The 12,320-nt window shown below is 46.1% G+C and overlaps 1 protein-coding gene across 1 annotated transcript in view; it reads left to right on the forward strand.

Annotated features, from left to right (window-relative positions):
- The window catches only part of CSMD2 (CUB and Sushi multiple domains 2), a 236,605-nt gene that overhangs the window by 186,138 nt on the left and 38,147 nt on the right, over positions 1 to 12,320 (forward strand). The window contains exons 35-39 of the mRNA XM_058819623.1: positions 765 to 889; positions 3,932 to 4,028; positions 6,179 to 6,283; positions 9,249 to 9,367; positions 10,456 to 10,525. Of these exons, the coding sequence (XP_058675606.1) occupies positions 765 to 889; positions 3,932 to 4,028; positions 6,179 to 6,283; positions 9,249 to 9,367; positions 10,456 to 10,525 (516 nt within the window). The remainder of the gene's footprint in view (positions 1 to 764; positions 890 to 3,931; positions 4,029 to 6,178; positions 6,284 to 9,248; positions 9,368 to 10,455; positions 10,526 to 12,320) is intronic.

Raw genomic sequence — 12,320 nt, forward strand, 5'->3', positions numbered from 1 at the left:
AGCAGCGTGTCCACATCGTTTCATTTCCTGTAGCAACAGGTAGGTGGCACTGAGGAAGGTGGGAGCAGGGTGGGTGGCACCGGGAATGTTGTTGGGAGTGGTGCCAGTCTCTAGGTTGTCCTGAAAGGGGACAGGGGTTGGATGTTGGTGGCATTTGTGGGTCTCTTCCAGTCTGTTCTGTGGGGAAAATCAACAGCAAAACAAAGCACTAATGAATTGAAATATAAATGAATGAAATGTTAAAAACTTCTTTAGAACCTCTTGTGGTTCTGTCCAGAAAGGTTGTGGCTGCCCCATCCCTGGAAGTGTCCAAGGCCAGGCTGGACAGGGATTGGAACAACCTGGGATAGTGGAAGAGGTCTGGGTGAAGGGATTTGGGGATCTTTAAGGTCCCTTCCCACCCAAACTGTTCCATGGTTGTCTGATAAAATACAAAGCCCAGCCTGGCTCTAAATAAGAACAGTTTAACCCCAAATTCCAGAGAATTGACATTTTTGATCCAATACTCTTGTGAGATCTGGGACAGCATCTCAAATAAATCAGATCTGGCTGAAAGCTGCCTTCAAATCCTCTGAAGGAGAGGATGAAGATCATCCTCGTGTGCTCCCCACACCCAAGGAATGTGCCAAAAGTTGCATGAAAAAGTTACTGGAAAGAGGATTATTCCAACAAATCTCATCCTTAAATCACAACCAGCTCTCGATTTCTTGTCATTTTAATGATGTTTTTAGCAAAACCAATTCCTTGTGCTTTCCTCCTGGCAGTGCCCTGTGGGGGGAACCTGACGGAGAGGAAAGGAACCATCCTGTCCCCAGGCTTCCCTGAGCCCTACCTGAACAGCCTCAACTGTGTGTGGAAGATCACAGTGCCCGAGGGAGCAGGGATCCAGGTACAGCCAGGACAGACAGCAGGACACTCGGGGTGTGCTGCTCTCACGTGATGGGAAATTGCTGCTCCTCCTAGGACAGGGATGGGTTGATGTGGAATTCTCTGGAATCAGGGATTTATTTATTTATAGCCAGGATTAGGCAGGGACTCATTGGTGATGTTTATTGTGATGGTGTTCACAGGGGACTTAGGATGAGGGAAGAGATGAGGATCTGACTCCATGTTTCAGAAGGCTTGCTTTATTATTTCATGATATATATTCTATTCTATTAACTATACTAAAAGAATAGAACGATTTCATCAGAAGGTTAGCTAAGAATAGAAAAAGAAGGAATGATGACAAAAGCTTCTGTCTTGGACAGACAGTCTGAGCCAGTTCACTGTGATTGGCCATTAATTAGAAACAACCACATGCGACCAATCCCAGATGCGCCTGTTGCATTCCACAGCAGCAGATAACCATTGTTTACATTTTGTTCCTGAGGCCTCTCAGCTTCTCAGGAGGAAAAATCCTAAGGAAAGGATTTTTCAGAAAATATCACGGCTGCAGCTTGTGACCAGGCAAGGAGCTGTGCCAGGGGAGGGGCAGGTTGGATTTAGGGAAAGGTTCTTCTTCCCCCAGAGGGTGTTTGGGCACTGCCATGGTCCCCAGGGGATGGGCACAGCCCTGAGGATGCCAGAGCTCCAGGAGCATTGTCAGGGAGGCACAGGGTGGGATTTAGGAAGAGCAGGACCGTGGTCCCTCAGTGTGACCCTTACTCTGGCACAAAAGAGGGAGAATTTGGGTTAAATTTTAGTTTTTTATTATGATTTTCCAATGAGACTGTGGATGCTCCAGCCCTGGAAGTGCCCAAGGCCTGGTTGAGCAGGGCTTCCAACCTGTTCCACTTTTGGATAGTGGGAGGTGTTCCTGCCCACAGCAGAGATTTAGGAATGAGATGAGCTTTAAAATCCATCCCAAACCCTTAAAATTCTTTGGGTCCCCCACCAGTGCTGAGGTCTGCACTTCCACATGTCACCAGGATCTGCTGTCATCTGGTCACGACCCATCAGCTTCCCTGGGTCTTCCAGGAAGGCAAAAAAAGACCTTGGAGGAAGATTTTGGCTTTTCAGGACCTGAAACAGCTGCAGGGAGGGGTCTCAGTGCAGCCCCCAGGGAGGGAGTGACCACAGAGCTGGAGCTGGATCCGTCCTGGCTCCACTTCCTTTGCGTTCTCCATTATTAGATCTTAATTCCAGCATCGCTTTACCCCCTTTTTTTGCACAACAATTAAAGGTTAAACAACTGTAAATCAGGGAAGGAGGTGAAATTGAAGCTTTCTTGGTAGCAGCACTCAGGAGCAGGATTTTTATGTAATCAGGGTAGAAGCTGGCACTTCTGCCATGAATTATTCATTCCCGGAGCAAACCTTCCTGAGTGAATTAATTTATACACGTGGCAGTAAATAGATGCAGATCCCTTGTGAATCCACATGTCAGACTAGAATTAGGACCTTAAAAATGTTTATTCCGTTAAGCTGGAGGAGGGGGGGTGAGAGGAGCATAAATAATTTAGGCGGTGTAAGAGCAAACAAAACGCTCATTCTCACTCTGCTTCCAATAATGTAAATCACGATAGGGGTGTAATGAGGCAGGAAAAAAGGGAAAAAAGGGTCAGTGATGGCTCCGTGGGGTTCACTGAGATTCCTGCTGGGTGAACTCCACTCACTTTCTGTTAAAAAAAAAATATTTGGGAGGAACTTTACAGCCAGTTTTATTACCCGGAGTAAATCAAGGAGAAAATGGGTTTCAATGGCTGGAGTGGGGGCCTTGATTTAGGTTTTATTATTTATTATTTTATTTTATTTTGGTTTTATTATTTATTTTATTTTCAAACGGGGGGTTTTGATTTGATGTGCAGCAAAGCAGGGGTAAGTGGGGAATTGGGGTGGATGAGGAAATCAGGGAATAAGATTTGGGGAGAAAGGGAGAAGGTTCACATGTGTGTAGTCAAAGTTTGAGGGCAGTGAAATCTCCTCAATGCTCATTTTTCCCAATTTTCCAGCACTCTCCTTGTTTGGAGCCAAGCTGTACAACTCATTTATGCTCCTGATTTAAGATTCCTCTTGGATTTGGTTGTTTGGTTTTTTTTTTGCCTGCCAGTTTAATTTGAGATACCCAATGTTGGAAAATCTCATCCAGACCTTCCAGCTTAAATCTGAATTTTCCCCAAAACAGGTGGTTTTTACCCAGGTTTTCTGCCTCACTCTCATCCCATTCACCAAACTTGGGTTTTTAATGGGACACTGTAAGCTTTGAACCATCAGCATTTAGGATTTAGGCAAAATCCCTGTTAATGGTAAACAAAGCTGAGCAATTCCTTGGAGATCCTCACTCAAGCACGAGCTGCTTTTCTGTATAAATGCAGATTTTTCAGCTCTGCCTTTCTGTATAAATGCAGATTTCTCAGCTCTGCTTTTCTGTATAAATGCAGATTTCTCAGCTCTCCTGATGTTTCTCATCCAAGGATTTCTGTTGTTGTTCCAACTAATGGAGCCAAGTGACTTCCTAAGGCCTCCAAACCTTGTGGGGCATGGCAGGGAAAGGTGAAATCTGAAAATGCACTCGAGTGGTCCCACTAAAAGCTGAGGAACAAGGCTGGAACTTGATTGGATTTTTAAAATCCTGTTGTTTAATGTGAGGTGGTTTTTGGGTTTATTTTATCTCATGGTTGCTGCTGGTTGCTCTCATTTGAAAGGGCTCAAAGTCTTCAGGGATTTCTCCAAACAGGGGGGAAAAAGCTGGGATTTTCAGCAGCTGTAAATGAGCTGGGCAGTTCCAGGAGCTCTGGAGCAGCAGCAGAAAATAACATTTCTATTTGGAAGTTTGGGGGAAAATAGCTGGAAAATCCCAGTGGGAACGGTCAAAGGCAGAATTCTCCAAATTTTGCCGGTGTTGAACCCCCAGAGTGTGTAAACTCAATTAGTCACCCTTTAATTGCTGTTAATTTGATTTATTTCTATTATTTCAATTTTGTTTTTCTTTGTTTTGTTTCTCTCTGCAGATCCAGGTGATCAGTTTTGTCACAGAGCAGAACTGGGATTCCCTGGAAGTGTTTGATGGAGGAGACAACACAGCCACCATGCTGGGGAGCTTCTCTGGTACGTGGCCCTCGAGCCCATCAGTTCCTGCCTCATCTCATTCACCTCACAAAATTAAACTTTAAAAAAGCATCAAAAGCCAGGAATGGATTTCAAGGGAATCATGTGCTCTGTTGGGTTGGGAATTTCAGCTCCATCTGCCTGTGGGAAGGGTTGAGAGGGAGCCTTAAACACGAAACCAGTGGGGTTTTATTCCTGGAAATGGGAATTCCCTCAGCTCTGCTGGGATGTGAGGCCACCACACCTGGCAGGGTGACCTGACCTTGTTGTCCCCAGAATGGGTGAAGGGCTACAAAACAAACTCTTATTTTTCCTTGGAATTTTTGTATTTCCTTTGACATCTTTATATTTTTCCTTGAATTGTGGCTTTTAGCAGAGCAGACTCCAGGAGCTTTGAGAGCCTTTCAAATTCAGCACCACTGGCAGAACAATGGCCCAAAACCTCATTTATTTAACAAATGTGCCCAAAATGCCCTGAGCTAGGCAGGAGAAGGGTCTGGGATGGAGCTGCCTTGTCCTGCTGCTGCAGCAGCTTCCAGGGGATGAAGGAATTCCGAATTTTCCCAAATTTTCCCGAATTTTCCCAGACCTGTGCTCCACCCACGCTGTTTCCCATCCCTTGGTGCTTTTTGTCTGTCGGTGGCCAAGCTCCACAGGCTGAAATCCAGGAAAGGATTTCAGGAAAGGCCCTGGGTATTTCTCAATTGGCCTCGTTAGAAAGAACCTGATAATTTTAAAAGTTTAATAGGAAATGTAATATCAAATATTAAAATAATATTTTATATCATTGTTTTATTATAATGTATTTCATATATTATAATAAAATATATCGTATATAATATATAATATATAATATATAATATATAATATATAATATATAATATATAATATATAATATATAATGTATAATATGTAATGCATAATACATTATATATATTATGTGTTATATATTAATAATATATAATAGTAATATATTATGCGTAATATATAATATCTATGATTATATAATATATTATTATATTATCTATTAATAATTTGTAATAATATGTTTATTATTATTTAAAATATGCTTTTAGAGATAATAAGAATAGCAATAAGATGGTTAAAAAAATAGTAATACAATTAGAGTAATAATAATTTGGACAATTTGGATTAGGACAATATGAGACAATACAAACAAAGAGTTAAGGACAGTCTGGGTACCTTTTTCTGAGCAGCATAAACTCGAAAAAGGACCCACATTAACAGAGGATTAAGCCTTAAAAACAATAACCTGTTGCATATTCATACACTTCATCCATGATGCATAAATTCCATTCAAACACAGGATTCTGTCTGGTCAGTGCCAACTTCTTCCTCTGAATTCTGATGGTGCCTTCAAGCCTGAGCAAGGCAGGAAGAAGTTCATTTCTTCTGATAATGGAGCAATAAATTCTCTTTCTCTGAAAGATTCAGGTTTCCTGTGGCTGCAAGTCCTTTCTTTAAAAAAATATCTTACATACCATAGTTTCTATTTTAACATTTTGTTATAACCTGAAACTATATTTAGCACACTACTTAAGAGAATTCATCCAGCATCACTTTCTAACGCATCCCATATAACATCCATTTGAATATTTGCCAAAAGCCAATCATAAAATACGAATTTTTCACAGGGAGATGGAGCCCATGGGTCTGTGTGTGGCTGGAGCAGAACAGCCCAGAGAATTATGGAATATCCCCTGTCACTGTCACATTTTCTGAAAAATCCCTTTGCCCAGGATTTTTCTCCTGGGAAGCTGAGAAGCCTCAGAGAAAAAGGAAAACAATAATTATCTCATTTGCTTCTCCTGTGTTTTGCTGCTTTGGAATGTGGTTTGGACATTCTTTATCCAACTGTTTGATTTCATGCGAATTGTTTTTACTTAATGACCAGTCATGGTTAGGCTGTGTCAGGGCTCTGTTAAACCTTTCATGTTAAACCTTTCTCTATTCTTTAGTATAAATATAGCATTTATTTCTATATTTAGCACCCTACTTAAGAGAATTAATCCAGCATCACTTTCTAACACATCCCCTATAACATCCATTTGAATATTTGCCAAAAGCCAATCATCAAACAGGCATTTCTCACACTCCCCCCTGCCTTTGTGCTCCTCTTGTTTTGCCAGGAACCACAGTGCCTGCGCTGCTCAACAGCACTTCAAACCAGCTCTATCTGCATTTCTATTCCGACATCAGCGTCTCTGCCGCCGGCTTTCACCTGGAATACAAAAGTAAGAGCAGCTCCAGCCTTGATCCCGCAGCTCCTGCCAGATGGGGAGGTGCCTGCAGGGCTGGGGAAGTGGGGGAAGGAGCTGCTGTGGCTCCCTGCTCTCAGGGAGGGAGTGATAAATAGAGGAAAGGAGGAACAGAGGGGTGGGATGAGCCTGGTGGCAGCTTTTTGTGGCACAAAGGGTTAAAAAATCCGTGGGCGCAAGGCTGGGATCTGGGTTTGGGGAGTGCTGCTTGCCAGGGACTTCCAGCTCTTGGCATTCCCTGATGGAACCAGCAGGTCTGGAGATGTCCTCGTCTCAAAAATCCTGGCTGGAAGGGTCCTCAGAGGTCATCCCCTGAGGAAAGCAGGGTCAGAACGGAGATAAAACTCAATTTGAGCATTTTGATGGAGCCTGAGCTTGGAAAAACTGCAGGGATGGGGCTGCACAAAGAGCCTGGGCAGGCTCTGCTCACAGCTGAGGGCTGAACTCCATGTTATCAGTGTTATCAGTGTTATCAGGGTGGGTTTTCTGCAGTATTTTAGTGGGTGTTGGGGATGTTCCCCTCCCTCACTGCTGGATGTGCTCCTGTCCCCACAGCCCCAGCACCCTGAGCTGCCCTGGGCACATTCCTGGATCCAGGAATTCCTGTGCTGTGTGCTCAGAGCCCTGCACAGGAGCATTCCCAAGGTGGTTGATCCATCCTCCTTGTCCAAGGGCACCTTGGCACAACCTCTGGAAGCTCTGAGGTGGTGTGGGCACCCCTCCTTTACAAAAACACCTTAAAAACATCTTTAATGTCCCCTCCAACTCAAATTCTGTGGTGGGGTGGAGCACCTGAATGGGTTCCTGGTTAGGGATGATCCCAACACCTCCTGGAATGGCAGCATTTTGCTCCCAGCAAGGCTCATGCCAGGTTTTTTTGGGAATACAGACCCCAGCACGTGGCTAAATGTGATCCTAGCCAGAGAATGTGTTTTCAAAAAGAAATCCCCAGTGGTGAGAGAACAAACCTGAGTGAGGCAGGGAAGAGAATCCTTTGGGAAATCACTGTCAGGTGTGGATGGGGATGACAAAAACTCATTTTCCCCTGGGTTTGTGTTTGATTCCTGGTGTCTGATCAGGAGAGGTGCAGCAGCCCAGCTGCAGGGGAGGTGGGGGTGCCTGTTATTTTGGATAACACTGGCAGAGAATTATGGAATATCCTGAGCTGGAAGGATCCACCAGCATCATCCAGTCCAACCCTGGCCCAAAAATCCCACCCTGTCCAAACCTTCTCGAAGCTCTTGGGATTGTTCCCATTCCCTGGGGAGCCTGGAGGAAAAACCTTTCCCTAAATCCAACCTAAACATTTTGGGGTTATCCTGCAGAGCCAGGAGTGGGGTGGATGATCCAGGAAGTCCAAAACTCCCTGGAGTTTTTGGGAATGTTCCCATTCCCTGGGGAGCCTGGGGAGAAGAGCATTTCCCTAAATCCATCCTAAACATTTTGGGGTTGGTTATCCTGCAGAGCCAGGAGTGGGTGGATGATCCTTGCAGGTCCCAGCTCAGGATGTTCCATGATTTTTCCCAGCTCTGCTGCTGGTGAGGGTGAGCCTGGGCTGGTGGGAGGGAGTTGGGTGATTTAGGAGCCTTCCCACCCCAACCAGTGTGAGATTCCCTGCAATGGCACAGCTGGGGCTGCTTTAGAGCCCAGCAGCACTAAAACCTTCCAGGATTTGCTGCCTTTACTCACTGAAACCCTGTCCATTACTGAATCCAGCAGGATTACAGCCACCACAGGATTGGGAGAGAATAAATGTGCCCAGCCTGTGCTCTGGGAGCTGCAGGAATCCTCTGGCTGTGACTCTGTTTCTTCTCCAGCTCTATTCCAGTCGACAAATCCTTTGAGCACCCTCCTGCAAAAATCATGGCCAGGTTTTTCATGAGCCTGGGGATTATCAGCCCTGTCTGTTTCCTTGGCTGAGGAAATTAATAGGTGTTGATTTTCAGGGCAGCTGGAAATAATGTGATTTCTGCTCTGTTTGTACAATTGGAATCTCCCAGCTCTGAGTCCTGGGTTAGGTTTTTTTGTGTTTTTTTCTGGGAGGAAGTTGGGAGAGATGAGCTCAAACAGTGGAGGAAAACTCAGGTTTCTCCCTCACTGTGGCACTCAGGCTGAGCTCTTACCTCTGCATGCTCCAAAGGCAGGAGCAATTTGGGACTGAGTGAAAGGCACTGATGTGAAGGAGAAGTTATTTAAAGCCATTTTCCCTGCTGCCTCTCTGAAGGTCAAGCAGCACATCCAGGAGCAGGGAGGGAAGCGTGACTGGGCTTTGGGACGAGACTCAGCCTCTCCTTGCTCCTTTTCTCTTTTATTTTCCCCCTGCCTGGGGCTCTGTGGGGAGCAGGAGCCCTTGCAGGGATGCAGGAGGTTATGATGGAGAGGAGCCTGCAGGATTAATTTTATCTCCCTGAGATGTGCAGAGGGGAGATGGGAGATGGATGGAGAGGAGAAAATGTGGGAAATGGAGAGAAAAAAATGTGGGAAAAGGAGAGAGTATGGAAGGGAAGGGAAGGGAAGGGAAGGGAAGGGAAGGGAAGGGAAGGGAAGGGAAGGGAAGGGAAGGGAAGGGAAGGGAAGGGAAGGGAAGGGGAAGGGAAGGGAAGGGAAGGGAAGGGAAAGGGAAAAGGAAAAGAGAGGGAAAGAGAAGGAATAGGAAAGGAGAAACGAAAGGAGAAAGGAAGAAGGGAAGGGAAGAAGAGCCCATCACCTCTCATGAGATGTTACAGGTTGTTAGTTGGGTTTGCAGCAGGATATTCCCAGCTGTAAATGTGGGGATGGAAATGGGCTGTCCCTGGAGAATCCATAATAAACAGAATTCCCCCACCAGAGTATGCGGTGGCAAACAGGAGCAGGATAGAACACAAAGCGTGTTCCCATCCCTGCAGCCCCCAGCACAGCCCCAGCCCCACTCCCTGAGCTCCCGTTTCCCTTCTCCCCACAGCCGTGGGTCTCTCCAGCTGCCCGGAGCCCGCAGTTCCCGGCAATGGGCTGAAGATGGGCGAGCGCTACCTGGTGAACGACGTGGTGTCCTTCCAGTGCGAGCCGGGCTACGCCCTGCAGGTACAGCCACAGCCCCCTGCTTCTCCAGACCCTGCACTGCCCCACAGTGGGACCCTGAACTCCTTATAAAGAGTTTTAGCAAGGTCTCCTCACAGCTCGGTCACACAGAACAATCTTTTTCCTCTCCTCAGTCCCAGAGGACGATCAATTTCCAGCCCCAGAACCAAGGACACCGCTGCAGCTTCAGCCCCAAAAAGTGCAAACAGCAGGGAATGGAGGGGAGCAACCTGGGAGGGTGGGACTGCAGAACCTGCAGCTGGAATTGGACAGTTAACCCCATATGGAAGTGGACCAAAATTTATAAAAGTGTGAAAATTTGTGACTCAGGGTCCATCTTGGATCCATCCTGAGTTCATCTCCAGCCTTGTGCTGCCCAAGGTGTCTCCTGTAAAAACCTTCTAATAAATCCCTCCTTTATTCCTGTAACTCTGTTCCAGGTCCTTGAGCATTACCAGAAGGATTCCTGCTTTTCTGGGTTCCCTATATTCTTTACACATCTATTTCTACCTCTGTTGTAATATTTGTGGTCAGTCCCAGTATTTTTCCCTGCCTTTTCCCAAGGCAGAAAGACAAACCACATTCCAGAGCTCCAGGCTGGGGGTCCCAGGTTCCTGTTCTTCCTTGGCTCTTCCAAGATTGTAACCAGCTCTTGGAGACACAAAGTTTAGTCCCTGATGAGGGAGAGGATTCAGAGATGGTTGAATTACCTCGCTATTTATGATTATTTTTGTCAATTATGCTAATTTGCTAAATTTGTACAACTGTATTCACTCCCCCCTTAGAGGAGTGGGCATTTATGGACGTTTTTCCATATCTTCCTCCAATAATGACCAGCCTTTAGATGACCTCCTACACCAATATTATCTCCAGAGATAATCCCCAAGTGTGAAAGATCATCTCCAAATCCAGTTGTTTCATTCCTACATTCTTTAAAGCATCATTTTTCTGGTACCCCACATGCAACAGGCATCTTCCTCTGAATCAGATCCATCTTGCAGGGAATTTTTTCCTTCCAGGACAGGGAGGGGCTCTCTCCCTTTGTTTTCCATCCACCTCCCAAACCCCTGTTTTGTTTTCCATCCCTGCAGGGCCACTCTCACATCTCCTGCATGCCGGGCACGGTGCGCCGCTGGAATTACCCTCCACCCCTCTGCATTGGTAAGGAATCAACTTCTTTCTACCTGGCTGATATTTATAACACTTCCCTAAAATAAAACAAGGCTAAAGAGCTGATTTAGAGAAATTTCAGGTTGGTTCTGCAAGTGTGAGGAAGCATTGGGTTGCCAGGGAAATTGTGCACGGTAAGTCCCCGTGGGGTGCCTGGAGTGCTTTGGTTTGGATGTTACAGATGTGGCTCTAGCACAAAATGTGAAACACAGAATTATCCCCCATTCAGAAGGGAAAACCTCCAATTTCCTCGTGCTGGATGCAGGCTGGTTTTATGGCTTGAGGATTTATTTTTTCCATCTGAAGCGTGGTTTATTTTTGTGGAATGTGTTTGATACCACCAAAGCTGCTGCTTTCACTGGGACCTGGTCTCTCCCAGCATCCCAACTTGCTGTGGCCACTCTGCTGTCCACAGGTCACTTGTCCAGGTCACTGTTTACCCTCAGATCTGTTCAGATGTTCAGGCCTGGACATTCCATTTTCCCTGTGCAAGAGGTCTGGAGGTGAATGGAACTTGCAGGAGGTTTTTAAAAATTATTTTCAGTCATTTGCTTTTAGCAAATGTAGATGTTTAATATTCATATTGCACATTTTGCAGCTCTGAGAGAGACATTTATGCATTTAATAGCTTTAGTTAACAGTTATTTTGGGCTCCTGCTGTTCCAGCTTACATCATTTGGCTTTAAAGTAATTATAAGAGCCAACAGTTCTTTTATCTGATGATCTGCAGGCCAGGAATAAATGGAGAGATATTTCCAGGAGAATGACTGAGCTAAAGGGCCCATTCCCTTGGGAGCTGCTCTGAATGGAAGCAGAAGTCCTTGGGCTCAGCTGGGAGATCCCAGCATGGAGGAGGATCCCAAAAGCTGCCAAACCACAAGTTTTGTTCTTTGAATCAGCACCAGTCTCGCAACCCAGAAGGATTTTGGCTGTCCCTCTCTTATCCCCTCCTTGGGAAAGGTCAGGCAGCTGCAGAGAGGCAGAAAAACATCTGGAGCCACCCCTGGAGGAGTGAGTGTCACCTTTGTGGGTGTGACAGTGCTGGGGCTCTGCCCTGTGCCCACCAGAGCCCCTGCTCCAAGCACAGTTTGATTTTCTCCTGGCCTGCTTCCTGCGGCTGCTGGGCACCTAAATAATTCAGCAGCAGTTCTATTAAAGAGCCATTAGGAGGGAAAAGAAAGAGAAATCTTCTGGGAGAAACCTCGTTAGGAGCAGGTCTGGGCTAATGAGATATTGGACAAAGAGCCTGTGCCTGGCTGTGACAGCGAGTTAGAGAACACCTGGCTGGATTCAGCTGGGTGCTGCTGCTGGGACCACGTGGAGGTCATCCAGATAAGCGTGAGGAGGTGCTGTCAGTGCTGCAATTTCATGTGATGCCTTTTGTAAACATATTTTTGTGCTGTCGTGGCTGGCAGTGGGCTGCAGGCAGCGAGCAAACACTCCGTGCTGGATTTATCAGTGACAGACTGCCCAGAGATTGGCAGGGGAATGGAGAGGCTGTAACTGGGGTCAGAATAGCATCACTCAGCTTCTTCACAGTCATTCTTTGAGCTGGTGAAGATGTCAAGCAAGTGCTGGTGCCTGGTTTGATGCAATGTCTGTGGGCAGAGCAGGTGTCCATCCCCTCTGTCACTGCTCACATCTGGCTTTCCCTTTCTGGTGGCCCAGACTGGATCCCTGGGCTCAGTCTTCATCTCCCAAAGGCAGGAGAAAGGCACATCCATTCCTGATGTGGCCCTGGAAGCTTGGTGCTGGTTCCTTTTTATCAGCTGAGTCGTTAATTCCT

This window comes from Ammospiza caudacuta, chromosome 25 (assembly GCF_027887145.1).
Source record: "Ammospiza caudacuta isolate bAmmCau1 chromosome 25, bAmmCau1.pri, whole genome shotgun sequence".
Taxonomy (NCBI): Eukaryota; Metazoa; Chordata; class Aves; order Passeriformes; family Passerellidae; genus Ammospiza; species Ammospiza caudacuta.